The 27,686-nt window shown below is 38.6% G+C and overlaps 1 protein-coding gene across 3 annotated transcripts; it reads left to right on the top strand.

Annotated features, from left to right (window-relative positions):
- The first annotated feature begins 1,060 nt into the window (after positions 1–1,060).
- On the top strand, positions 1,061–27,686 carry LOC114138101 (gamma-adducin-like). Of its 3 annotated transcripts, none has more exons than XM_028007146.1 (15): positions 1,061–1,265; positions 8,819–9,055; positions 11,902–12,046; positions 13,077–13,228; positions 13,585–13,665; positions 16,302–16,451; positions 16,775–16,918; positions 18,045–18,143; positions 19,081–19,254; positions 20,900–21,160; positions 21,369–21,485; positions 22,805–22,894; positions 24,336–24,459; positions 25,474–25,569; positions 26,171–26,421. In XM_028007146.1, exons 2-15 carry the CDS (start codon positions 8,855–8,857, stop codon positions 26,419–26,421), a joined length of 2,085 nt encoding a protein of 694 aa, XP_027862947.1. In that variant the 5' UTR covers positions 1,061–1,265; positions 8,819–8,854. The 3 variants fall into 3 exon arrangements, with proteins under 3 accessions (XP_027862947.1, XP_027862946.1, XP_027862948.1); XM_028007145.1 differs by lacking the exon at positions 1,061–1,265 and adding an exon at positions 7,942–8,215; XM_028007147.1 differs by lacking the exon at positions 1,061–1,265 and having other exon boundaries at positions 8,855–9,055; positions 26,171–27,686.

The raw sequence follows: 27,686 nt of genomic DNA, 5'->3' as shown, positions 1-27,686 counted from the left end.
GAGGCTATGAATATGTAAAGAGAAATACTTGCGCGAGCCTGGATATTTATTTTGGGAAGTTGCCTCCATCGTGCCGTGACTCCTGACCTCATGCCTCGTTTGACTTGGGTCATCCTGTGGGTGTGGTTGCAGTGACTGCAGAGAGCTCAGGAAATGAATGTTTTATCAGCCTGCAGAAAGACAACAACAACAGCAGCGTAGTGGGTGGGAACACACAGAAACCTCTAAATTTATCCCCGTCAGCTGAGGCCAACCCGAATAAGATCAACAGCAGACAGTTTCCTGTAGGTTCCTCTTCCAGAACATCTGAGATTTCACCAAACAGATTGCTCCCAAGTTTACTGAGACCTCAAATTATATGGATGCAGCGTCATAGCTGCTGCAGCAGCAGGATGGTGTTGACAGTGTGGGGAGGAATCTGCGCCTGAAGTCATGACATTACACAGTGTCAGTGTTTCTTGCAGAATTCGTGTCAGTTTGGAGGGCTACACAGAGACCTCTCGAATCGCAGGTTTGCTTCCCACACATCACCTCCCATCATTGTGTCCTTGCTGTGGCAGTGTAAGCCAGTGTCTATAGCGCGTAATTACCTCGTATACTCACCAGAAAAGCGTGATCTCTTCAAAGGTCTTCTGTATTCAGGTGGTGCAGAGGAGAGGGAGAGCTGCTCGTCCTACTCATTCAGTGTAAAGAGACTATGTGGGAGGAGGTGAACGCAGGCAAGCATTCGCTGTGTGCAATGCCATCCTCGAGAGCAAAATTTAGAACATGAGGCACTCAGAGCAAGGAGGAGAAAAAAAATGTGCCAAGATGGAGATGCAGTTTCCTTTCATTTATTTTTCAGCAGAAATGAAGCTTGATTATTCTTGAATATTAAAGTTTTGTATCAGTAGAAAATGAAGTGAGCACATCTATACCTGAAGGAAATTACTCATTGTTACAATGTGTAAATAGGAGGGGCGGACGCTTGATCCACCCATTTTGCCCATTGCAGTCCAGTCTCATTTGAAGGTCTCCACAAACCCCCTCTGTCAGGTCTTCCTGCCTCCCCATGAGAATAGGCAGTCGCCGTCACAGACGAACGGTGGGAGTTCAGGAGATCTGAGGCAAAGCAGCAGTTGCCTGTTTTTTCTGGGAAACCAGATGACCCTTCTCATGCTGATAATGTAAACAGTCGTCTAACAGAGCCTGAAACCGTGGGACTTGGAAATAAAACCCGAGGAATTTCGCAACAGGATAAGTGTGAAAACAGCCAACTCTGCAAGGTGTGTTCATTTTTCTTTACTCTTAAATACAGAGAGTATGTAAGTTACAGTGTCGCATGCAGGAAGTCCAGTGATAAGTGAAGGTTGATGGTTGAGGAAGTGCTGATAACTGAAACGAGAGACATTCACTCTGTCAACCTATATATTTTTAGCACATTGTAAATAATAATTATTTTCTAGGTTTGGATGAAAAAGGAAAAAATAGGACATATGCATTAATTCCTACTGTTTAAAAACTTCGTCGGTTCAACCATCCATCCACCCACCCATCCATCTATCATTATTGTTCAGCACTTTGGTTGGACCTGGTCAAAATTTAAAAGTACCGCCTAAAAAAAGTGTTATGTGCTGTCATTCATCCATATCTGTTCATTCATTTATCTGTATAGCCATTCATGTATCTGTTGACCTTTCTGTCCATCCATCAACACAAGTTCCATATTTCAGACTGGTCAGTGTAGAAACATCAACCGCAAGTTAGTAGGAAACTATTGTATTCATACTTTAAATTGGTGTAATATAGACGGAGAGCTCATGTAAATGGAGTCTGGAAAAATGGAACAATTTTACATGAAACGTGCAGGAATCCTGTTGGTCTCTTCTTACTTTACTGGACTTTTAGATAACACTCTGGCGCTGCCGAACTCTACTAAATGGACTGTTTGCAGCTGCACTGTCAACTCCATCTGCAGAGGTTGCAAACAGCTGGTTTCAATAAACGTGGGCCAGCAGAAACATTACTCTGAGTGAGCATTTGTTGACTTTAGATGTGGAGCTGGGGGAGCACAGGGTTTCATAATATGAGGGTCTGGTGATGTGAGTTATAGGTTCCCATAAAATCAAATAGGCAGGTCATGACCCACCCAGGTGATCGATTACTCTTTGGACAGTTCATATCTCTTTACATATTTTGCGTGCTATGAATTTTAGCTCAGGTTAAGCTAACTTTAGTAGCTTGCTAAATTCTTTCAAACCTGCATTCATTCATTACTCTGGTCAAATGGTAGATATTTTATTAAATGTCAGCATGTAGTTTAAATATAAAAGAGACTTTTAAGACATACCAAAGTGAAAACTACCTTGTTTCAATCAGTTTGGCCTTAAAAGCCTGCGTGAGATCTGCTACAGCCACACCACCTCCACCCAATTTGAACTGAACCACATACTAACCACTGGAGGCCATCCAAAGACAACCACAGTGGGGACTCCAGCCAGCTCCTCCACTTTTGTAAACAAGTCTGCCTTTTACCACACAGCTGCACTCTGCATGAGTTTGTGTGTGTGTGTCTGACTGTAATTACGAGCATGTGTAAGTTGACGCAGTTGCTGCAAAGGGAACCGTTCCAACTGTAACAATGTGAATTATTTCAAGTTCAAAGTGGACTCTCTGTGGTACCCCTCCACCCTCCCCCTACCTTACCAGTACAGAGGGGTGTAGCCCAGCCATTTTCAACTAACGCTGGAGTTTGCAATCTAAATATATCCAGACAATAACACTGTTTTTTTTGCAGAAACACAAAGTACTGCGCAGTACATTGTTTTTCCTTCTTTAAGTCATAAAGTTTGACCTTCGTGTCAGTTTCTGATTTTCTGATTTCTTGTTGCTCACTCAAAGGTTCCCCGATCCGTGATAATGTTGCATTCAGAATGAAGAACTCAGCATCAGTGCATCACACATTGTCCACTCCTGACAAAAGTAGTGATAGCAAAGTCTTCATCTGTGTTTACTTCCACCGAACACCCAGATTCCCAGCACATTTGTTTGAAAGTGTCTTGCAACATCCCTTTTCTCTCCTGCCAACAGGTGGTTGCATGCATTTGAAATACATTTTTTAAAAATTAACAAAATGGTCCTTCTTAATCAAGAAAACAGTAAGTATCATATGCAAGACAGTCAGTCACACACTCCAGATTCAAATGGTCATTTAGATAGGGCAGAAGATAATTTTGGCTGCAAAGGCTTGTTTGTTGTCAAAAAGTGGTTTTAAATTACTTATCTGCTTTAAAAAACAAAGATTATGTTTTGTATTTTTAAATTTATGGGTTTTATAGCTCTAAAATATATCCACCTTCAATACTGTTAAACATGTAGTACATTTTACTTCTATAAGGGCATACTCTGTGCATAACACAGAGTTATGCTATTGCTCTATATAAAATATGATAATAAATTAACTGACTTGAAATGTTTAAAGTTACGTCAAACTTAATCTAAAGCCATCCGTTCTCCTTTTGAGCGTTAGAATTCTCAAGGCTAAAGTTTTATCAAAAAATCTTGGCTGTGAAATCAAAACTTGAAGAGTCCCAGATCACCATACTGTCAAAACCCGAACAGCAGCCAGTATCATTTAGCTTGCTCTCAGCGATAAGAGTGATTGCGCTGACAAAAAGGTTCCTAGCAGAAGTGGATATCAGGGAAGGGTTGAGAAAACCGTGGTCAATATTTAATGTTTTTCTGTAATTCAGAAACAGTTGTGATCTCACCATTCAAGAAGACAGAATGTCTTTTGTTATTAAGAAAATACACACTCCCTTTTCCACAGGCTCTAATTACAGCGGAAAAGTTCAATTAGGCAGCATTAGCAGTGATATTGATATACTGCTTATGCTTCAAGATCTTTACTTGTGTTTCCTTGAACCGTTTAGGCCAAAATGACTTATTTCTACACCAATCTAGATTAATTATCAAACAATTGATAATATTAAAATGCAAACCAGATACCAAGGACCCAACTTAATGATAATTTTAATTGATGTTCAGCAAACAACAGCCTATTCCAGTGCTTAAAATATTATTAGTTAAGTTGCATAGTACATTCTTCCTAGACAGGGTGAAAATGTGAACATGGATGCCTGTTCTCTTAACTGCAGAGGAAAGACACAGATATCTCTGTTTATTCCCCCATGTTTCATCATGTAAGGTAACATCATATGAAACAGACATAAACACCAATAGTCTCATTTTTACTACAAGACAGTTATGAATGTATGTTCAGCTATTCAATATTGAGGAAACTATATCAATAATTTGTCTCTCAAGAGTTTTGATTATGACATCATCCTTAAATTGCAAGAGAAAAGGACAAGGAGGCAAGGATCCAAAGGCTCTTAGCCACCTGAACCCATTGGCTTTCAGCACCAAAGACACAAACTAAAGAAAGAATGCACCTTTTTGCATTTCATTTCATACAGAGGGTCTGGACCCTAAGCTATTGAGAAATAATTGCTTACTGGAGATGTGGACTCTGTTTCAGTTTTAAATTTTACCCAATCGCTATTCATGCTCTCCTGGGATAAATAGCAGAAAACGTGATCAAAGAACCAAAATAATAATTCCTTAAAACTTTCCGGAGTTTTACATAAATAGTCAAGGGACTGCCGCTTATTCATAAAATATTTTGACAAATACAATTTAAAGAATTGAATGAATACTTTTAATATTTAGTAATATCTGTGCGTGAATTATTTGATGCATAAAGTGATACATTTCATTTCTAAATCAGTATCAAATAGAATTTTTGGTAACAATTTTAGAAACTAATGTTCATTTATCTAACAATTAAATCGGTATGACAAGACGCATGATGCTGTATAACAAATCCTTTTGTAAAAAGCCTCAATTATTGCAATTCTTTTCTGTGTGTTCAGTCAAAGAAACCAAATTCTGCACAAGCCTCCACAAACCAGCAGAGATAAAAACAAACTCCTGGGTGGGTCAAAGGTGGACTCAAGCTTCCCACTTTTTTAGTGCGTTGTGCTCTTACAGACATCCTTCTGAAAGATTCAGCCATGACAACACTCTGACTCTCAGTCTCTGAGCTGAGGTCCCTCTGGATTTTCACAGAAGCTCCTTGTCAAGCATGACAAGCTGACAACTTTCAGATTTTCTATAAACCTTCGATCATGGCAAACTTGTTCTTGTCTTTCATTTTCAGTGTCTTGAGTTCATTTTTCTGAATTTAATGTGGTTTTACTCGGCTTGATTGAATTCTAACAAGCTGCTGGTTATTGGATACTTTTGTAGTCAGGTGAGAATCTACATTTTAATCTTTTGTTTGATCCTTTTTTTATTCAGTTTTACATTAAATTCTTCTTTAACGTAAGGATCTGAATTTGACCTTTTCCCACCTTCTGAGTTATTTGTTGGTGGCTCCAACGTGCCTGCCTCTTTTAATAAATCACAAAAATCTCTCCATCAAAAAATAAAAACATTAGCTTTCAATCGTAGGCATCCTGATGGCCATCTGTGTGAACAAAGTGCCGGCTTATGCTAACCGACATTTGGTCAGTAGTTTCCAGATAAAACTCCCTTCTCTGAAAAGTTCAAGTGGTCCGAAGGAATGTGGGGGCTGGACGATGGGAGGCTGTTGTGTGCAGGAGTCTAAGCTTACATGTGGTTTCATTGGGAACTCTGCCAGGCTCAGGGGCTGTTTTTTTTTTTTGGTGGCGGGGCAGTGGGGTGGGTTGAAGGGTCACGTTGCTCCAGAGGGGGAAAGTTCTGTTTTTCATTACATTAACCATTAGATCACATTTCTGCTCCGCCTCTCTGACTCTGCTGTGTTTCCTGAAATTTTCCTGTCAGTCAGCGATCCAGTCCTCCTCTGTATTGCACCACAAGTAAAGATAAAGGTGTAAGTGCCTGATTGTGTTTGACTAAAGGTGTAATAACTTTGTAGGAATATGTGGGCAGTGTAAGAAAAAAAAAAAAAACATTCCAGAATAGATTTCAGTTAATATGGGACACATGAATACTGCTGAAACTGACAATGCAGTTTTTACATAAAACAAAGAAGAGCCGATATATAGCAAATATGTTCATGTTTTTTCTTATAATTATCATGTTGAAACCATATACTTCAATGTATTTTGTGAGAATTTTTGTGTGAAAAAAATAATAGTAAAGTAGACGGACAATAATGTCTTTTTTATTTTGTCACAATGTTTTGTGCACATTTATACCCTCCAGGTTTTCCTACAGTATTGCCACCTGTGTAGCTCTATCTATTTTCCCAGCACAGTTAGTTTTCTACCCAGCATATTTTGAATTTAGGTCAAAAAGTTCCAGTTAAGTCTCATTCGACTGGAGCACCTCTCTCAATGAGTTTCTTATCTTAACAGCATGGCTTAGTGAACCGGGAACAAGATTTATTAAATGTTTTCTTTTTGCCACTCTTCAATATCTGCTGTTGTGTACATTTCCTAGTCATCTCATATCAACACATTCCCTTACCTGAGCTGTGGATCTCTGCAGCTCCACCAGAGTAACCATGATTTCTTTTTTTTTTTTGTCTGTTGCTTTTGCCTGCTCCTCTGCTTCTTGCAGTTTAGTTGGGCGGCTCCGCCTTGCTGTTGTGCCATTCTTCTCATTTTCATGGCTAAAACAGCACAGTTTGAGATTATCAAAATTTGGGATAAACGAAGCCTTCTACAAGCTTCTACATCATTTATTTATGACCTGTCTTTTTTTTTTGGTGGTTTCCTGGTCTTCACTAACTTTCTCTAATCTTGTAGTTCACCCATTTTTCCCTCTGTGCACCACCCACCGTCCCTTTACCAGTTCCAGTACCCGACCAAAACCCCTCATTGTCATTATTTGACAAATAATCAGATTTGGTTAAGTGCAAAACTGGCTTTAATGCCAAAAATGATCAAATGTTACAAGCCATGCAAGTCATACAAAGTGACATTCACTGTCCAGCCTGAGCTCCACTTAGCTCACCTTAGGGGTGACACCAAAGTGAAGCAAAGATTGTTGCTCAAGTTCTGCTTTTATCTGCTCCTCGTTCTGCACCTGCTCTAAGGGGGTGTTGGTCTGCCTTAATCAGCTTTTATTTATGTGTGACTGTCTTAAATGTTATGGTTATGTAAGCACGTGGACAGATAAAAGAGGCAGAGGAAAGACAAAGAACCATTTTTATCCACAACACTAACAAACATCTGAAGACCTCATAGAACAGCGAGGCATATTTGGTTTAATAGAAGTCAAAGCATATTTTTACTTTTAAAGTTTGCTGAATCCCACTAAAATATATGTAAAAAAAAAGTCAAGGGCTATTGATGCTCCTGCAGCAAACTGTAGGCACAGCTGCAATCACTTCAACCTAACCTTTATTTATGTTCACAGTGGAGGAACATAAAGATATTTAGAGAAAGGCATGCATGTAAAAGCTTTTGCAGCAAAGCTTACTGAAACGCTTTAGTGGCGTTACAACCTCTGTATTATTATTATTAAATCTACACGTGAAGTTACTTTTATTAAAATGGTAGAACTATGTTAGACACAATTTGTTGGAGACACTCGAGTTTTAAGTTCTTACAATATGGAAACGTTTAGGAGGGAAACATGATCTGTTTTGATACATTAGAGCCACAAACAGACAGTTGTCTTAAAGGAGGAGATAATTCACAGACACATAAAGGAAACAAACTTTATTTTTATTTATTTATTTATTTGTAATTCACGCAACAAGCTGCTTAAGGGGTTGCGTGAATTTTAGGATCCATGTGGCAAAAAAAACAGAAATCTCTGCTGAAAATTCAGACATCTTCAGCTTCAGCGCGCAGTTGTAAAATCCCGTCCACAATAAGCGCCTCTTTTGTCCCGCTCGCGGGGCCCCGGTGGTGGGTGGATAAGTGGAGTCACATGGTCACTTTTCCTTTTTCCCACACAAACACACCCACATCCTCCTCCACGCTGCCGCTCTTCTTCCTCACTCCTCGGCTGAGCACTGAGAGGATCGCAGCGGGCAGTCCCGCTCCGTCTGGATACTGTAAAGCAGCAGCGGCACAAGTTGCGCCTCGCAGGTTTTTTACTTTTTTTCCCCCGTCCACCCCAACACAATGAATCCGAATCGACCATAACAGCCGCGCTGTTCCGCTTGATCCCAGTCTGTGTTGGAGAAAGTCGACATCACGCCGTCCGGGAGGAGTTGGGAGGACTTTTTTTAGAGGTAATTATTAATTTAAAGAGTTCACCATTTGTCTTGTTTTCTTTAATTCCAGTTTCACTTTTATGTGCATCATCTTCTGTGTTGCTTTTTGGTTTAAATGCTTTAAAGTTGTCTGCATGGTCTGCTTTGTTGTAGTAACTTTTAAGCAGGCCTAATGTAAATGCAGTCTTCTATCCCCGGTAGCCCCACATCCAGGTGCAAACTGCTTTCAATATGAGCTCGTTTACAACAGGCCCTTACCTTTGTTTACCCTGCACCATTCTTTACAGTTTCCCTGAGTGGGGGGTTGCGTTTTTAAGCCTTTTTAAGCCATTTGGGGGTGAAAGAGTTCTTGGATCTATCTGCATCATTGGTCTTGTTGTGGAATTATAGTCGAAAGAGTTCCCTTCCATCATGTTCAAAGCATCTCTGACTAATACAGCTTTGCACAAATCTGCCTCAGTCACAAAACAATGTTCTGGTCTCTTTTGTCTATACGACTGTAATTACATGAGTCACCACTGCAGCCAGAACAGCTTCTTTCCCAGCAAAAATAACACCAGTTGCCTTGACAGCCTCAATCTGAATCTGAAGTTGAGGTGAGTCGATCTTCGTGTTTTTCAGAGAAAAGGAGATCACAGAGGAGGAGGAGGACAAGACATGAGTCTGGTTGAAGTGAGGCGAGCGGCCGGGGCCCTGACCCTGCCCCTGTCCGGCAGTGACTCCAAGGAGCAGCACTTGGACGGCGTGGGCGACAGCGACCCAGAGTCGCAGCGCAACCGGACCCTGTCGCCGGATCTGAGGCAGGACTTCAACATGATGGAGCAGAAGAAGAGGGTCACCCAGATCCTGCAGAGTCCAGTACGTAGAGTAGAGCTGCATGAGACTGCTTTCCTCCTACACAGAAGCTTTCACTGTGTATGAGTAATGAGCGGTGGTGTTAGAGCCAGAGAGGCAGTGAGATGCTTTCTTTTTCCATGTTTAAAAAACCTTCTGCATTTACAAATGTTATACAGTAAATAGCATGTTCTTTTTCTGTGAAATGCTGCCAAAAAGGTTTAACTTATGATACAGCTACACTGTAAAACATGAAAGAAGGTTCTGGAACAACCAGAATTGAGTTTTATAGAGAGAAGGAAGATGCAGCATCTCCTAACTTCCTCCACATGTTGCTGAAATCTGCTGGTCAGCTAACTTAAAAAAAAAGAAAAAATGCTAATACACTTGTTCAGCAGAAAGCTAAATTTGACTCCTTTAAGGTCTTTGTGGTTGCTAAAATCATTAGTAGTCTTGGCCTAAAATGAGAGGAGTGCCACCCATCATTCTTTTTAATGCAGCACTTTGAACTATAGCTAGCAGGATACCTGTTAAGTAGCCAAGGGCAGATTGTACCAGATTTAATATGCTGGCTAACTGGTTAATTTCAGCTTGTCCTGCAGGGTTTTCCGTACAATGGGGAAAACGGTAATATTTGGATTTAGATTTTTTTTTTCCATTTATGGAAAAGTGTCAAAAAGTGACTTTTGATGTTTATATGTCCATCATTCCTTTGTCTCTCCTTGCATCCCTTAATCAATCACTGTAGAGTTGCCATAAACTCACAGTTAAGTTTGTATTTAAACATTAAAAACAGGTTGAAGAAGAAGGAAGACTCTAGAAATGTAAATCAGGAAAAGTATGAAATTGTGGCATGAAAACTGCATAAGCCTCTGGGTAGCAAGACTCTGCTGTTTCTTAGAAGGAAATTAATAGACATTAAAAAGGGACGCATCTTGTAAGTGATATACCTTGAAAAGTTATGTATTTTTAAATTTAGATCTTTCTATTAGGTGTTAATTTTGCTTTATGCTAATGTGTTATCACAATAATATTGCATAAATATTTTACATAAAATGATGTTTTAATTTTTCACTTGTCCTATCACATTTCAGGCATACCATATGGAAAATCATGTTGCCTACAGGGATGAGATACTATCTACAACAATCAATATGCTAAAGTATTTTAGCAACAGCATTAGTACTTTTAGCTTTTCTGTTTTAAATTAAATGTTTATGTAATTTTATACATTTTTATCTAAACCTTTTGCATAAATACAGTAACATTATGGCATTCTTTTTCAATATTATAATTTTGTCATAACCTCATACCTACTTAGTTTCTACTTGTTGGATTATTGTCTTCAAAATCTTAACCTTTATCTACATTACTTATGTTTGTTCATTCATCATTAATTGTTAAATACTGCAATGATCATGTTACTGTGTGTCAAGTGTTTTGCTCTCTTAAGCCACCTCAGCTTTTGCACAAACTTGAAAAAGCTTGCTTCCTCCAAAGAGACACAGGAACAACTCATCTCAGCGACATCTTTTATTTATCCTTTCTTTTTCTTGTCTTCAGATGAATCTCATCGACAGCATATGAGCAAACGTGTTCACATGAGTAGGTCAAAGAGTAGGTTGAAAACCTACAAACAGACAGGAAAAATATTCAGTACAGATCACAACCAGTTAATTTTAACTTCAACTAATTAACTAGTTTCTCAAGTAATGATTTAATAATTTACTTGTAAGTTGACAGTGAATAAATAAATAAACTATATTCCAAATAGTGCAATTAATTTGTTTCCAAACACATGAAAAACATTGCATCAAACAAATCTATTTTGATCTTCTGAATGCAATTTGAATGATGTAAACTGTGAATAATGTCCATTCCTACCAGCGGTGTCATTGAGGAAGCTTTCAGTTGAGGCTCTTTGAAGAGAGATCATTGTAAGCACAGCTGTGCCAAGTTACCTTATAGATTTGCCTGCTGAGCTTGAGAAGTGAAAGGGATGGGTGCGCTTGATTCTTTGCGAGGTGCGTGCCAGTTTGGGTGGAAATGGTGAATACATTCAAAAGTGTACCATTTGCTGTTTTAACTTGACGTTGTGGTAAAACCACATCTCCTGACTGCTGTCTGCCTAATCTGTCATTACAATACTTCGGCCACTCTGTGTGACTTTCAGTATGTAGAGTTACCTCTATCATGTATAGACATCAAGACCAGCAAACCAATTATATAATCGGCATGCAATGCATGAATATCATGCCGACAGTGATATATTCTGATGAGACCCAATTTTTCTCTCTTGAATTTCTCTCTGTATTTTGATGAAATTCAGAAAGTCTTCCCAAACTGCTTCAGAAAGCATTTTTTCTGTACAGCTAAAAGCAGCACCGTCTAAAGCACCAGGAGGTGTAATGCACAAATTGCCAATGAAGTGCATAGAAATAAGACGAGCACACACTCCTCTTTCATTGCATAACAGGCATAACAAGTGTAACTCGTCACCATGGGAACTGTGGATGGATGGAGCAGAATACCAGAGCTCAGCTGTAGCCCACAGAAAAAAAAGAAAAAAAAAATATTTCTGTTTCAGGACTCACTGGCAAGTTCTTGATGCAAAAATTGATAGTCGGGTTTAATGTACACCCCTCTTCGTACCCTCTTTGCTTTTAATGAAGCCCCCTTTTCACAGCCTCACAAAGAGCCTTTTAATAAGCCTTTGGTGATTTGTGTACAGTGGTAATAAGGAGAGCCGCGTTCCCCGGACACATCCTCCGGAGACGCCGGAATGAGGTCAAGGTTGTGTTTGTCCCAGTTGTCAGGGTGACGCGAGATTTACAACAGTGTTTTTCCTCCTTCTCCTGCCTTGTTTACAGGTGTTCAAAGATGAGCTGGAGGGCCTGATTCAGGACCAGCTGACGAAGGGCAACAACCCCTCTGGTCTTCTGGCTCTCAGGCAAATTGCTGACCTGGTCATGGCCAGCACCGTGGGAGGAGCTGGCCCTTTGACTTCACCCATCAGTGAGTGGCTGTGTTTGCAAAAGAGTCTGTCCTCGTCCCTGTGAGCCCAGATGAATCTAAGCGCGCTACATGTGTACAAGCGTGTTCTGCACCCTGATTAACCTCATTGTTGGAGGGTAAATTCTCAGACTCTTGTGACGCTCGACAACCCTGAAACTGCAGAAGAGGCACAAAGTTGTTGACAACGTCCTTCATTGTGTGCGTTTCTCATGACCACTCTTGGTAAAGAATTATAGCAGTTTGCAGTGGTAATTATGTTAGTGTGACGGTTTGCCTCAGGGGAGTTTTTGGGGAGGTCATGGAGAAGTTATAAACATTTGGATCATGCCATGAAGGAAGTGGCTGTGAAACTGCTTATGCAAACCTTTCTTTCAAAAAGCCAGAGTGGCTGTAAAAGAAGGCCGAGTTCTGTATCATTATATGTCCTTATATGGAGGTAAAGGCCAAAAATATCCTTCGGTTTCACATTGGGAATTGTGAGACCTTTTTTAGCCTTGGAGTTGCATTCAGCCATGGAGACTCCAGTTTCCTGTTTGTAGGAAGCTGCATATACAATAAAAGCAAACCCTGCAACTGGAACTCAGTTACATGGTTTCTATGCCATCTGGCCAAGAATGGAAAAGGAAGATTTGCTTTGTTTTGTTAAATTGAGTGTATAAACTAATATAGACCATGAAGAAGAATTTATTTTACCAGACCTTATTTGCATCCATCCATCCATCCATCCATCCACCCACCCACCCACCCATCTATCCATCCATCCATCCATCCATCCATCCAAAGAAAATGTGAAAAATATGGACTTGAAAACTAACATTACAACAAGTAACTTTTCAGTAAGATAAAGGAGCTTGTCTTAAATCACTAATTCCTTAATATTGATGAAAAAGTACAAGTTCCACTGGCAAACTATTTCACCCTGAAGTTTGGGGTTTTTGACACGTGACATTGTGTCGGAAACGCAGATGTAAACTCTGATTCGCATCATTGAATCGGAACAATGCACTGAAGCTGTTATGTCTCGCTGCAGGCTTTGGGATGGTGCCTCCAGTAAACGACCTGTACAGCATAGAGTCTCCGTCCTTTGCCAAAGGAGAGAAGCAGAGCCGCTGCAAACTGGCCACCCTCTACAGGCTTGTTGATCTCTTCAGCTGGGCTCGTTTTACAAGCTCCTACATCACTGTGAGCACAACTTCACTGTCACGCTTCGGTGGATGGCTGCTTATTTATGCAGTGGTTTGCATTTCTGTCATTGTGACCTCTTTAACAATCTATAGAGGGAATCCCTCTTTAATTTCAGAAAGCATAAATGATAAATGGTGTAGATATCTGAGATCTTGAAGTAGAAACGGCTTTGAGAAGCCAAGTCACATTTCTGTCTTTGTATAGAGTTATACTTCACTGTCATCAATGCAAATCGGCTTTTATATGTTGGCCAGAGTGAATCTTCTTTCACATGGTTGGAAGTGTTGATATGCAGCTTTGCAGCTGGTTATTGTTGGCCGAGGAGAGAGCTTATAAATCTCTCTGTATCTCAGGTGCGTGTCAGCAAAGAGCAGGACCATGTTCTCATCAGTCCACGAGGCCTGTCATTCACTGAGGTGACAGCAGCAAATTTGGTAAGAACAACACCCGAGCAAGATGTCACTAACTGAATATTGTTAGTACCGGTGTTACAATGCTTTCAGCTGCTGATCTTGTTTTCCATCTTTTGCCCAAATTCACTGAAACATCAACATTTGCTATGAATTCATTCAGTGCGAAAACTGGATGATTGTTTTTAATTAGGAATATCGAGACAACAATCTAACTTTGTTGTTGTTGGCATGCAGTTTTTTTCACTTTCTGTGTTCTCATATAAGTATGATGTATTAGACGTTTTTCCAAAATCATTTAAATTACATTTTATATTTTAGTTTCTGTAGCGTTTAGAGGTGCAGAAAAATCAGCTGGCAGGTAAAATCAGACTGGCTTTTGCTTGACTTTCTATCACAGAAAGCACCACTTTTAAGAGGCATCACATCACTCTAACCACAACATTCATCATTGTGGAAGAAGCCACTGCAAGAAGGTGTTACTGTGGAAGAAGACTTAAAGTTCACTATTTTTAGTATCAGTGAGGCGTTTTAGAAGAAATCAGATGAAGCCAAAAGGCTCTATTTCTGAAGAGATATGCTGGCTGTTCTTGAAAACAACATAACTTTCTATCTTGTTTTATTTTGCTAAGGTCTATTCATTTAAATATATATATACATACATATAGGAGGATTTGCCAAGGATTTACAGATCCCTTCCTAACCCAATTCAAAAAAACATCCAAATGCTAAGATGAATTTGAAATGGGAAAAAAACTGGGCAGCACAATGATGTAGTGGTTAGCACTGCAACTTCACAGAGAGGATGTGTCAGATCTTTGCTGTGTGGAGTTTGCATGTTCTCCCTGTGCTTGCGTGGGTTTTCTCCGGGTGCTCCAGTTATCCCTCACATCACCTTAAACATGTAGGTTAGATCAATTGGTTAATGTAAATTGCCCCCAAAAGAGTTCAAGAAACCAAAATAATTGCTCTAAAAAATAGCCCATTTCCCTTCGCTTTTCTAGTGGTTGATGGCACAACAACATATATCTTAATATTTATAGCATTGTATTAATTTAAGAATTAAAATGAATGGTTTTGTTTATTTTCTCACTGTTCTTGTATTTTTATGGTTTGTCCTTTACTGTACCTTTTCTATTCACTTTTTATGTTAAATTGCACTTTTTCATAGTGAAATGTAGCTTGTTGTACTGTGTTTAAATCCATATTTTAAAAAAGATTAACAAAAGGATCATGTAGTGGCTCTTTTTATTTTAGGGCGACTGTGGCTTTGTGGATAAAGTGATCGTCTTGTGATCAGAAGGTTGTAAGTTCGATTTCAGCTTCCTCCTGCCACGTGTTGAGGTGCCCCTGGGCAGGGCACTCAACCCCGGTTACCTACCGAACTGCATATCGATGTAAATGTGTGTGTGAGGGTGACTGTAGTATGAAGTTCTTTGAGTGGTCAAAATGATTAGCAAGGCACTACATAACTTCAGTCCATTTATCATTTTTTCATTTGAAAAGCCCTGTGTTTTTTTTTATATATACCAAACAAAAAAAGCTGATTTAACAAGTTTGGACTTCTTCAAGGTCCAGGGTGTTAAATTAAGATTAGAATTACATCTGTACATATTATTAGATGATAATTGTAATTATAATGTAATACTCTGGACCCTGTAGAAGCCCAAACTTATTATATCTGGTTTGTTTGTTGTAAGAAAAAAAAACAGGTTTTACCAAAACTAAAAGGAACTGTGTGATCTTTCTGTTAGTCTTTATTTACAATAACGGATTCAAGATAGTATAACAAACTTAACAAAATAAGTGCAATTTAACATAAAAACCTGAGTAGAAAAGGTAAAAAAAAGAACAATTCATGAAAGTACTAAAACAGAGAACTTAATCAGAAATCATTACTATTACAGGAAGAAAATCAATTCTTAAACGAATACATTGCTATAAATATTAAGCTTATGTATCCACCACCAGGTGTGCAAAAGTCTTAGATTTGGATGATTCACCAAATAGAAAAAAGTCCCTGTCCTAACACAATTCAAAAGACTTTTAGTCACATTCAAACAAAACACATATTGATTTTTCCTCTTAAGGGAAAAATTAAATAAGGCATTTAAATAAATTTCACCTGGGTGTGCCGCATGGCGCAGAAGGTACAGCGTGCGCAACATCTGCAGCAGCTGTAGACCTCAACACAGTTATCTTGGGTTCAATTCCTAGTCTTGGGCAATCTGCTGCATGTCATTCCCTTCTCTTTCCTCCCAATTTCCTGTTCAACTACTGCTGAATAAAGGTCCATTCTAAAGAAATTAAAATACAAAAGAGAAACATAGGCACTGGCATCAATCAGTGACTTCAATAATTGAAATTCTTTCTCCAGCTTGAACTATTTGTCTTACATGCAAAACTCTTGTCAGAAAATTCATCACCTTGAACAATAAATCACCATCTAGCAGGTGAATAAACACCTGATTAGGAAAGATGTTTGTCACAGATTTGATATTATGTATGGGCTTGTTTTTTTTTTTGCTGTTTTTTTTTAATGTTTCAATACTGCTATTACTTTCATAGCAGTATTGACTAGTGCTACTTAGAAAGTATTAGTCTCTCAGCTAATATTGATCTTTTAACTGTAGTTTGTTTTTCTTTTGCATCACATGTAGGTAAAAGTGAACATAGTGGGTGACGTTGTGGACCAGGGTTCCACTGACCTGGGCCCTGACCATTTTGGATTCGCTCCTCATGCTGCCATTTACTCGATGCGCCCCGATGTGAAATGCATCATCCATATACACACCTCAGCTACAGCTGCTGTAAGTATGCCCCGGTCATATTTTAATTGAGTTTTTGTTTTTTATCTCTACATAAAAGCTGCTGCTTTACAGCTGAAAAACATGATCAAGTGAAAAGCAGCCTGTCACATGCCTGGTTGGTTCAGGTACAGAGCCCCTGTAATGTATTTTTACCATCTCTTTTGAAGCCTCGCCGTAAATTGCAGAGCACACTGCAAGCATCGCTATAAAACTCTGTTTTTATTTGTGCCCAAAAGCAAAAAAAGAAAAGAAAAAAAAAACAGTGCTTCTGTTGAAGACGCTCGTGCATCACAGTCTCGCTTGTTTTCATCCCACGCTAACAGGTGTCCTCGATGAAATGTGGAATCCTGCCCATTTCCCAGGAGGCTTTGCTGCTGGGAGACGTGAGCTGCTTCGGTTACCATGGCTGCCTGGATAATAAAGAGGAGAAGGTGGAGTTTCAGAAAGCGCTGGGCCCGACTGCCAAGGTACCGCCAAACTGAAGCACCTCATTAACAGCTTGCTCACATTAACATGAGGCAGGCTTATTATATCATAATGTTTCACACACAAGGGAGTCTATGAATGTTTTGTTGAACCGGCTTAATCATAGCCATACGTGCCACTAGGCACGGCTTAATTATTATAGTGTATGCATAGTTTCTAAAAAGATAGTCTCAAATCTTTTCAGAGATGTTCCACTATAAATTTCTTTTTTAAAGAGCATAGTATATGGCTGGTTATTGGACTGAAAGAGGGCTTGAGCAATAAATTTTAATGTTTAAAAATACATACAAAAACACATGGAGTCATGGTATAAAACCTACGAGAGTACTTCTAAAATGCAGCAAATATGAATATTGCCAGTAATCCTTGCTGACCTAAAACATGTACAGTTTTGTTTTGATGCTTACTAGTTAGAAAAAAGCATTATATGCTACATTGTGAACCATTGTGTATAGGAACTATGCACAACATCTTAGTCGTGCCAAACACATCATTAGAGATTTAAAGTAATTAAGAGGAGAACACAACCTATTTTGAAACATGATGAAATATAAAAGTTTGCTCTCATAGCTGAGTATTATGTCCTTCCATTGCATGTTACACCTATACGATGCTATTTCATACCCATTTCCGTAAACCATTTAGTGTTAGCTTATTTCTCTTTGTGTTTTAAGTATTTTTCATGAATTATGGAATGAAGTGTTCAGATAACTTCGTGCATATTGTTTTATGAAAACATTTTATGGTTGGTGTTTACTCTTTCAGTGTTTGTAGTTGCTGCCAACCCCTGAAACAGCGACCTTGCAGATTTTGCTGCCAGTGCATAAGGCTTCCCACCCTCTGAAGGCACAACATGCATCTGCAAAGCAGTCCATAGAAACTTAGTGGTTTTACTAAAACTTCACAGCTGAGAACAGAGCTCAAGTTTCGTTTTCTTTCGGAACTAATAGATTTATTCTAGCCCGGGTAGAATATTGAGCAATTTTGCTCACCAGCTTCAAATTATCAAAGCTTATCCTGTTTTTCTTTGTTTTGTTTTGGTTTTGTTTTTTTAATTCAGACAGAAAAACTAGATCACATACCATGATCCTGTGATGTGTTTTTCAGGTGATGCTTCTGAGAAACCACGGGCTGCTCGCCTTGGGAGAAACAGTGGAAGAAGCTTTTCATTACGTGTACCATTCACAGCAAGCCTGTGAAATCCAGGTACGCAAATGATACTCTTCATTGGTTTCCCTGTGCTGCACCATTCGGCTCATTTCAACCCGCGTGTCCCTGTACTCACACTTGCCACCGCCTAAGGTAGCCGAGTTATTGTTAATCATATGTTGATTAATGAGTCAGAAGGATGAGATAAAGCCAGCGCCTAAAATAGACGCGCAGCAGATGATGTCTGGCATGCAGGATTTCCAAGCAAATCTAAGTCAAATATGAACTGGATGAGGCTGTTCTTGGGTTGGATTTTTTTTTTGTGTGTTCTGGTCACAAATTTGCAGTCAGGGCGCCTACACAGTCTAGGAAGTCTGAAAATGTGTAGAATTAGACCTCTGTGTTCTCCAGATTTGGATAGATATAGAAAAGAAAAGAAGAGGATGGAAAAAATATAGCATTTGCAGACTTTATTCCATTTTCTTTTTCTTAACTCTCTTCATCTCTTTGGTCTCTTTGTTTCCTGCCTACATTTTTTTGTGATCTTACTTCCTGGCTTCTTTTCCTTTTGTCTAGCCTTTCTTGTGTTGTGCCTTACGTCCTCCTGTTCTTTTTTTTCTTTCTTGTGTTCTTCCTTTTCTCTCTCCTGTCCTTTTGTTCCTACTTTTTTCACTCCTTTTTTCTTTCTCTCTCCTTCTTATGTCATGTATAATTTCCTTTTGTCTGTTCTTTCTTCTTGATGTTTGTTATTTTTTTCATTTCCTTCTTTAATTCCTTCTTACTTCTTACTCCTTCCTTGTGCTGTACATTTCTTCCCTTCATGTGTTCTTCCGTCCTTCCTTTATATACAGTAGAATAATAGTATCTCCAAGTTGCTTTCATGGTGCTGTTTTTGAAGTGCGTTTTATTGTACACATGAGGAAAATTATAACTTCACGCAGTGATAATTTAGCTTTTAACACTCTGCAAACACATATTTGACGCCTTTGTTTAGGTGAATTCTCTGAGGTGTTCGGGCACCGTGGACGACCTTGTCCTTCTGGACAGGGACAAGTTTAAGCCCCGCACCCAGGGAGTGGCTGCCGCCGGGGTCGTCATTAACAACGAGGTCAAGTGGAAGGTGGGCGAGGCCAAGTTCGAGTCCCTCATGAGGATGCTGGACAACCTGGTGAGTGAACCCTCACCTCACCTTCCCAGAGGAAGCGCCTGATTAGAGAACACAATGAAAAGACTACATGTGTTTGTTAATGTAATATTTTGTGTAAATTAATCATATTGTTATGTGATTGTATTCCCATTCCCCTCATGGAGCGTGTTTGTATTTTTAAGTCGTTGAGAGCAGTGAGTCGTTTCCAGCGGTTTTAAAAAATTTTTTTTTTACCTCTCTAAGGATTTCTGTGGGCTGATTGCTGCTGCTGTCATTGCACCCGCTCTGATAATAAAAAGCATCCGGCTCGCTCTGTGGACAGACGAGATGTCAGGCTGTAAATCTGAGTGGACTTCTCGCTAACAGCTGCTGCAGCTGCGTTAACTCTGTGGAGTCATTACCCGCCCGTCCACTTGATCACAGCTTTTCAGACGGGAAGGAACGCTGTGGGCAGCTAGGAGAACCACAGACCACACAATTGCTTATTGGAAGAGCTGTATTTCAACTAGTTTATATTTGGCATTTCTTCAAAGGCTTTTAGGGGCTACCACGTGAAAATACAAGTTCATTAAGCCTAACTGGTGGTCTGACCTTTTAAACCAGAAGGGGAAGTGGGCTAGTTGTGTGGGAAATGAATCATAAGCAATAGGCCCTTGCAGAAAGAATAACAAATTAGGCTGAGTGCATTAGTTTTCTGAACTAAGAAAAGAAACTGAGACGGGTCAGAATTTCAGATGGGATTTATGATCTCTGGTTTTTAAAAACCAAATATTAAGAAGTACAAAGAACGACGTTGAAGCCATCAACTGCTATCCCTAATTATTATCATGGATAACATACTTGATGGCTTAGACAGCCTTTAGTGACCTTATGTTAGTGATTAGCATGGTTAGCATTAGGAGTCTTTGTGTGTATTCTGTAGACAGAATGTAGATTGTTACTTTAAATGTGATACTTTCAAAATGCTGGCAACTTTTCCAAATCTAGCCTGTTCCATTACAGACAGAAGTGAAATTCTCATTTTATTCCATTCTGCCTTTCTATTATCTGCTGTTTGTCTTGCTCTCTCATACTCCGAATGAACACACTAAGGATGGGCAGTTGTCACTAAATTTATAATTACTAAAAGATAAATTTATCTTGATACAGATTAGAATTCATTGTGAGCTCAGTAATCTCTGATGATGCTTGCAAACCCCAGAAACGGGCGCTATGATTGGAATTATTACTATTTCCTTTTTCAGAACAACTTCTTTCACTGTTTTACTGTTTCAGTTACATGTACGAAAATTGGCATTTTGTAATGCCCTTTTTAATAATCAATATCAGGATTTTGATTAGTATATGTTCCTTTTTTTGTAGGGATGGTGCACAAACAAACTCAATCTAAACATTTTAATTAATACTCTGCTTTTGATGTGTTAACAAACTGAAAAAGGTTTGCTCTTCTCGTTCATAGACTTGGCAAATCTATAAAAAATGTTTGTTTATGTTTTGGTCTGTTTAAATATTTAAAAGCTAAATGGAAATGGATGTTTTGGGGCCTGTGGATTGTTTGCATTTAAAATATTTTTGAGTGCAGCTCTCATGCCTGGGTAATGTAAATTGTTCCATTTTCACATCACAATTTAGTCATTTGTTGTCCCCTCTGCACGCCACCTGATAGGGATACAGAACAGGCTACTCTTATCGGAACCCCATCGTCCGGGAGAAGCCCCGTTCCAAGAACGACGTGGAAATCCCCGCCACGGTTTCGGCGGTGCCGTCGGACGATAGTGACCCAGGTCTGTGCAGCCCCTTTAAGTTCATGGCACAGAAACAGCAGAGGGAGAGAACCAGGTGGCTCACCTCGCCTCACAGCTACCTGAAGGTCAACGTTCCTGAACAGTCACCCAGCGGGGATGTCAGCCCCAGGACCAAAATCATGGTATGCTGATTTTAAAAGCTCCACCCGTCATAAGAAATTGAGTCATTCACAGTGATGGCCTCTGCTTCTGGCTGCAGAAACAAACTGTGCTCAGTACATTTTCTTTTTATGTAAGCCTGCCCTCTTGTGGTTTTTTTGGAAGAAAGCATGCGTTAGATGTGGTTGTTACTTTAATTTTTCTAATGAATCTGCTTTGAATTATTTTCAGTGGATGAAGTCGTCACAGCCAGGCAACAGCGTGGGGACCCCGATAAAAATTGAGGACCCTAACCAGTTTGTCCCACTTAACACAAATCCCACAGAGGTGTTGGATAAGAGGAACCGGGTCAGTTTTCACTGCACAACGAAATTTCTGTCTCAGTTTCAGGATATCACTTTCAAAATAACAACCTGACATGTTATTTAAACAATTACTGATCATCAATATCAGGTAATCTGACTACTAAACACAATATGTAGTTATTTTCATTGTTTAGCGTAAACAGTAAGCAAACAACTAGTCAAAAAATGTTTAAGCTTTTGTACAGATACTTGGACAAGCAACTAAATAAAGCAGGGGTGGGTTCTTTACTTTTTATTTAAACATAATTTTTTTTAATTAAATTATAAACAAAATGAAAAATTTCAATACCAGCAAATAAAAACACCTAACTATGAATTGTATTTTAACACTAATATGAATATATGTGATGTCTATTTACTTTTATAAGAATAACTTTTTAGACTTAAAAAAAATCTATAAATCATATACATTTTTATGTGAACATAGGAAGTAAAAAGATAAATAAAAGAAGCATCCTAACACATTGAAAAGAATGCAAACATACAAAAATTAATATGCGGTACATTTGTTTTCCTTTGACATTCTGATATAATTGCTGTTCTGAACAGTGAACTGTTCATATAAAACAGATTAGCTCAAACTAACACATAATCCACATGGTCGATTTTCAAACACAATAATTCATCAGTCTCTAATCCTGATTTTGGCAGACCAGGTTTTTCAGCTAAATCAACAAACTGCCTCATTAGAGTAGCATTGGAAAGAAGACAAGCCAAACAATGACTTAAGACTCATAGTGGTTCTCTAAGACTTCTCTATCCCAAATAAAACGAGAGAGAAAAAGAGAAATGTCAGCCGATTCTATCGCTAGGAAAAGGGAAGTTTGGTTACAGAATCTCACTTCTTGAGTGAATAGAGTCTGGAGAGCTTTTTATTTTGAACTTCACAAGAAGTAACTAACACAAATTCACTCAGTATGACTGCAATACTTCATATTAACTAGAATGCATTTTGGTGCCTATAGCACTTAGAAAGTAATTCAAAATATCCTTTGTTTTGGATTATTATATTAACTAGGTATCCTACATTTGATCCATAGTTTGTGAGCTGAATAAAACATGAATATTAACAGATATTTTTCTTAACTTTTAAATATTACAAACATCTGTATGACATAAAACATATTTATCCCAAGTATCTAAAAGGATCTTTGTTGAGTTGACGAATCCACTTAGTACACAGCTTTAAGTTCCTGCTCTCTAACGTAAAACCTTTGTTTTTACCGGTGGTGTATTGTTCTAAAATCCTGTCAAAAATGTTTGTATACACATATTTTTTTTAAATATGTTTTTTTTTTTCAGATAAAGGAACAACACAGGGGTGATCAGATGACTCCAGGACCAAAATCTCAATTACTGGCAGGCATTGTAGTGGACACCAAACCAGGACCAGTGAGTATATGCACATGTGATGTTAAGAGTTCAGTACCTGTAACTGCAGTTTACTAGTTTTTGACCTTTCCTTATGCATGTTGAACATAACTTTATGGAAACATGTAGTTCTATCCAACATAGTTCATTAGAATACAATATTCCTTTCATTTTGCTTAAAACAGGAAACAAATATTTAGTAGTGAGGATGATTCATCCATTCATTTTTCGCATTTTTTTGCTAAAGATAAAATTTTAAATGTTTGAAAGTCTCCATTAATAATATTGAGAAAATAAACGACCACATTCTTTTTAGTTAAAGTGTTGTCTGTCTCTCTGAGCGTTATTCATCTGCTATTGACATGACTTTTTCTGGTCAAATGAGTGTTTGCTATTATTAGCTATTGTCATGAGCCATCGATGTGAAGGTATGTGCTTAAAGACATCCTTTTTCTTTACGCAGTGGTGTCTTTCAGCCTTTAAATAAAGGCTTTAAGACATCTTTAGCTTAACCTTAATCTAAGGTTCTCTTAAGGAGAACCTTAAATTAAGATAAGCGTTTAAATCTCAACATCAATCTAAACGTGGACTAAAGTATTCTGCACTGATCGTATATTCCTTGAAATACAGTTTCTGATGCATGGAAGATTTACTTGGTTTGCATATATGAAAAAATGGGGAGTGTTTCCCCAAAATCATTGCTAGTGTCATCTCATTTCATGAACCCAGTATTGTTTACAGTCTTGTCTCGTAAAATTAATTAATCTCTAAAGTCCTATAAGTAAAACTGGAGTAAGAAATGGATAAACCTCGAAATAAGGTGAAATTACTGAGTCTTTGCCTTTTTCCGAGCTCTTCACACAATAGTTGTGCACAGTGACCAGGCTAACTGTTATTAGCATTCTAAGATAATAACAATGTATTTATTAGCCTTTTGTCTACTGCTACTGGTTGACCAAAACTATTATGTGTACAATTTTATGAAATCCAAACCACACCAGATTTCACTGCATTGGATTTTGATGTCTGCTTTGTGAGAAATGTGTAACTTTTAACAAAATACGTACCAGTGGCACAAATATATAACTTAAATGCTTTTTCCAAACAGTAGCTGTAACATGTTGGCTTAAATCAAAAATACAGTAGCCTACCAGAAAAAAATCATTGATTATTCTCTTCATATTCCTCCTTCACGAAACCACTGAAGTCGTCTTCTTCTGTGTCGGAATTGAACAGCCTCTCCCACACATCCTCAACCTCGCTTTCCATTTCGATTTCATCTTGAGACAAATTCACTTTTCGCTTGTCCCGTCGTCTTAATCACCCCTTCATCAGTCCAGAAACCTGTTGGTGACAAGTCTCATATTAACCACATCACAGCTGTTCACAGTATGTGAAAAAAAAGTAGCAGCTTATAAGTCCAGAAATTACGGTAATAAAATTTGACTTCTCTTTCCTCCAGGCTTTCATCATTGAAGATGAGGCGCTGACCCGCACTCTTCCTCCCAACCCCTTCCATGATCTCACCGAGAAGGAGCTGGAAGAATATAAGAGCCTGGTAGAAAGAAAGCAGCAAGGCCAAGAAGGTATTATTGTTGTTGTTGCTGTTGTTATTATTATTATTACTGTTATTATTATTATTATTATTAGTAGTAGTAGTAGTACTGTCATTACAGTGATCAGATTGTGTCTAACCCCTGGCAGAGCAAAAGGGAACACTGTCTGATTTTCAGATCTTTCTGAAGGTAGATAAGATTGGTTTTATATGTAAATATCGGCCGATACTCAACCGCCCAAAATGTAGGAAATCGGGGCTGATCGGTTCACCGCCGCTACTGCCAATAAAACACAAGTTTCACTGGAGGGTGTCACTGTCTCTGTGTGACCCAGCTATAATATATTTCTGTAATATAACTATTTTTATTGGGTTTAAGTAATATAACCTTTTTTTTTTCTTAGGACCTAAATTATGAGTTTTTATTAGCAGAAAGCGCTAACTATCAAAATGAGCAGAAATCTACATAACAAACTGAATCACTAAATACATTATTTCTTAATTAATATTATAGTATATTGAGATGATATTGTAATACATTGTAATACATGCTGTATATAGCAGTTAGGTTATTAGATTGTTTTCCAGGCAGTTCATTAGTCCATCCCAGAGTTGGATCATTTCTGCCTGAGGAAATGTTAAGGCAAGATGAGCAGAACCTTGAAGTTTCCTCCAAACAAGCGTTGGGACACCCAGCTGTCAGCCTGTGCTCAGCGCTGTTCAGTCAGCTCACAGGACGATGAGGGATGAGCAGCAAAGACTTCAATCTTGTCTAACCCTTCATGTCTCGGTTGTTACTGCAGGCAGGAATGAAATGTGCGTGCAGGAGAAGAATGTGTTCACAACTGTGTCACCTTTATTTTCCTTAATAACGTGTCATTTCTGAAACATGTCAACTTTATCAGATCTAGGCAGCTTGTTTAATAAGCTTCTTGTGTCATTTTGGTTTGTGTGTTGTTGATGCTAACAGCATCTGAGCAAGTATCAGACGAAGGAAAGGATGGACCGTTGGATGGATTTTTTTATGATTTCATGTCTTTTGTAGAGGATGAAGATGCAACTGATGCTGATGAGATGACCACATTCGATGGGTCTACTATCTCCCTGTCACTTTCTCCGATAATGACACCGGCTAAACAAGGTAACCAGAAAATCAGTTGCCTTCAAAATGATTCATACTCCTTGGATATTTTCACACTTCAACATAATAGGATCATATGTGATTGAAAGTAGAACGTAGCTTTGAAGTAAAATGGAAAAGTCCTGGGCGTGCCGTGGTGGCGTAGTGGTTAGCGCGACCCATATTTGGAGGCCTTGAGTCCTCGATGTGGCCGTCGTGGGTTCGACTCCCGGACCCGACGATATTTGCCGCATGTCTTCCCCCCTCTCCTTCCCCGTTTCCTGTCAGCTCACTGTCATATAAGGGACACTAGAGCCCACAAAAGACCCCCTGGAGGGGTAAAAAAAAAAAAAAAAGGAAAAGTCCTAATAAGCACAAATCAGAACCCCTCCCCCCGCCGCTTACTCTGATCCCACAATATGTAATCTATCTATCTATCTATCTATCTATCTATCTATCTTTCTTTCTTTCTTTCTTTACTTTAAAATGTGATGAAGTCCAAGGAGTAGGAATCCCTTTGTAAGTCACAGTATAACAAATTGATGGTTTAGCTCGTGATTAAATGTCTCTTCTGAAGGAGCTTTCTGCAGCTCGTCTCTGACTCAGTCTTATGTGTCGACAGATTCAATACCCAATGGTAAGGACCACTTGTCTGAGCTGGAGGAGGATCTGAGCATCGAGGTATCCAAGCTGAGCGTGAGCACTTCAGAAACTGTGGAAATCTCCATAACAACGAGGGAGAAGACGGAGGAGGCCCAGACCCCAGAGAGCCAGACCAAGTCCCCCAAGAAAAAGAAAAACAAGTTCCGCACTCCCTCATTCCTAAAAAAGAGTAAGAAAAAGAAGGAGGAGAAGGAAAAGACAGAAGCTTGAGTTTTTACATGAGGGGAAAAGCATGAAATGAAAGCCTTATTTTCGTTGTGTTGAAGGGAAGTCAAATAAGAGAAACGGTCTGATAGGAGAGCCTTCTGTATGTTTCCCCTTATTCACAGCAATCTTTCCAAGTTCTTTCAATATTTTTTTTAATTTGTGACTAACCACTGAGAGCTTCAAATGGAAAAAATCAGATCAAGAGTGAATGCAAAACGACATTCCTGTACTTCTTACCCATATTTATAATGGGCTGTCATCTGTATCATAAAGTAGTTCATACAATGAAACATCAAGGTGGAATCCTTAAACGGTTGTGTTTTTCTTATTATTGCACAAGTTGTTGAATGTATTCGACAATCTAGGATTTTCTAAAACACGTTAGTTAACAGTAATAGAAGTAGTTTTAAGAGTGGCTGAAAAGTTTAAAGTTATAACGATGTTTAGCCTTATAAACAGTATGATTTCTATTTGAGCTTTGAATCTAATCATAGTTATATTTACATGTAATAATATATGTGGGTCTATATGACATCTATAACAGTATAGTGTTTGGTAGTAAATGATTTGATAGCCTTTATATACTCACACACTAAAACATGCTGTGATAAATGGGACGGTATCAATCCATGTTGTTTCCTACACGTGTTCAGACGTTTGCTGCTTTTATGGTATTTGGATGAGGAATCGAACTGTGACTAATAGAGAAAACTGATTAAGCGACTGTTTATGAATTTGACTTTTACTAATAGCTACTTTTTTTATTATGGGATGACAATTATGTAAGTGCCAAGTGTGAATTGCAGCAAGTGGATTTGAGGACTTGGTTTTGTTTGTTAAACTTGTCAGTAAAGGTGTCGGGCTATAAAGCTTTTCTTGCTCACTTTTGGAGTTTTCCATGAAGTACAATGGAGGATTGTACATTTTTAACCCAGTCAATAATGTGAATGATTAGTTTGAACCCAAAGGGAGTGAACTTTTTTGTAAATAGTTTTGTTTTTGTGCAGTTCCTTTGTTATGCTGAGCCAAATGGAAATGACTCTTTAAAAACGTGACAGAACAATCTAATATCGATATTTTAACACTCCCTGAATCACAATGTAGTTTTACTTACTTTGATTAAGCTCCATAATTTTTTTGCGTTTACATTTGTATTGCTAGTGTGTGCTTGTGTTTCCCCTTTTGTTTACGTTGCTCTTTGTATTGCCTTATTTCAGTGTTGGCCTTTTTAATACTGCCTTCTAGCTGAATAAAACATTTCTTCCGTA

This window comes from Xiphophorus couchianus, chromosome 22 (genome assembly GCF_001444195.1).
Source record: "Xiphophorus couchianus chromosome 22, X_couchianus-1.0, whole genome shotgun sequence".
In the NCBI taxonomy this organism is placed as follows: domain Eukaryota; kingdom Metazoa; phylum Chordata; class Actinopteri; order Cyprinodontiformes; family Poeciliidae; genus Xiphophorus; species Xiphophorus couchianus.
The sequence above is the reverse complement of the archived record's forward strand: the minus strand, read 5'-3'. Positions and strand labels throughout refer to the sequence as shown.

What these genes read in the sequence shown, in the direction of transcription:
- LOC114138101 (XM_028007147.1), top strand. Translation starts at nt 8,855, where the DNA reads ATGAGTCTGGTTGAAGTGAGGCGAGCGGCCGGGGCCCTGACCCTGCCC. An exon ending in AGGTGACAGCAGCAAATTTG is followed by an intron (nt 13,666 to 16,301) that starts GTAAGAACAACA and finishes CATCACATGTAG; the next exon opens with GTAAAAGTGAACATAGTGGG. An exon ending in TGTTGGATAAGAGGAACCGG is followed by an intron (nt 21,486 to 22,804) that starts GTCAGTTTTCAC and finishes TTTTTTTTTCAG; the next exon opens with ATAAAGGAACAACACAGGGG.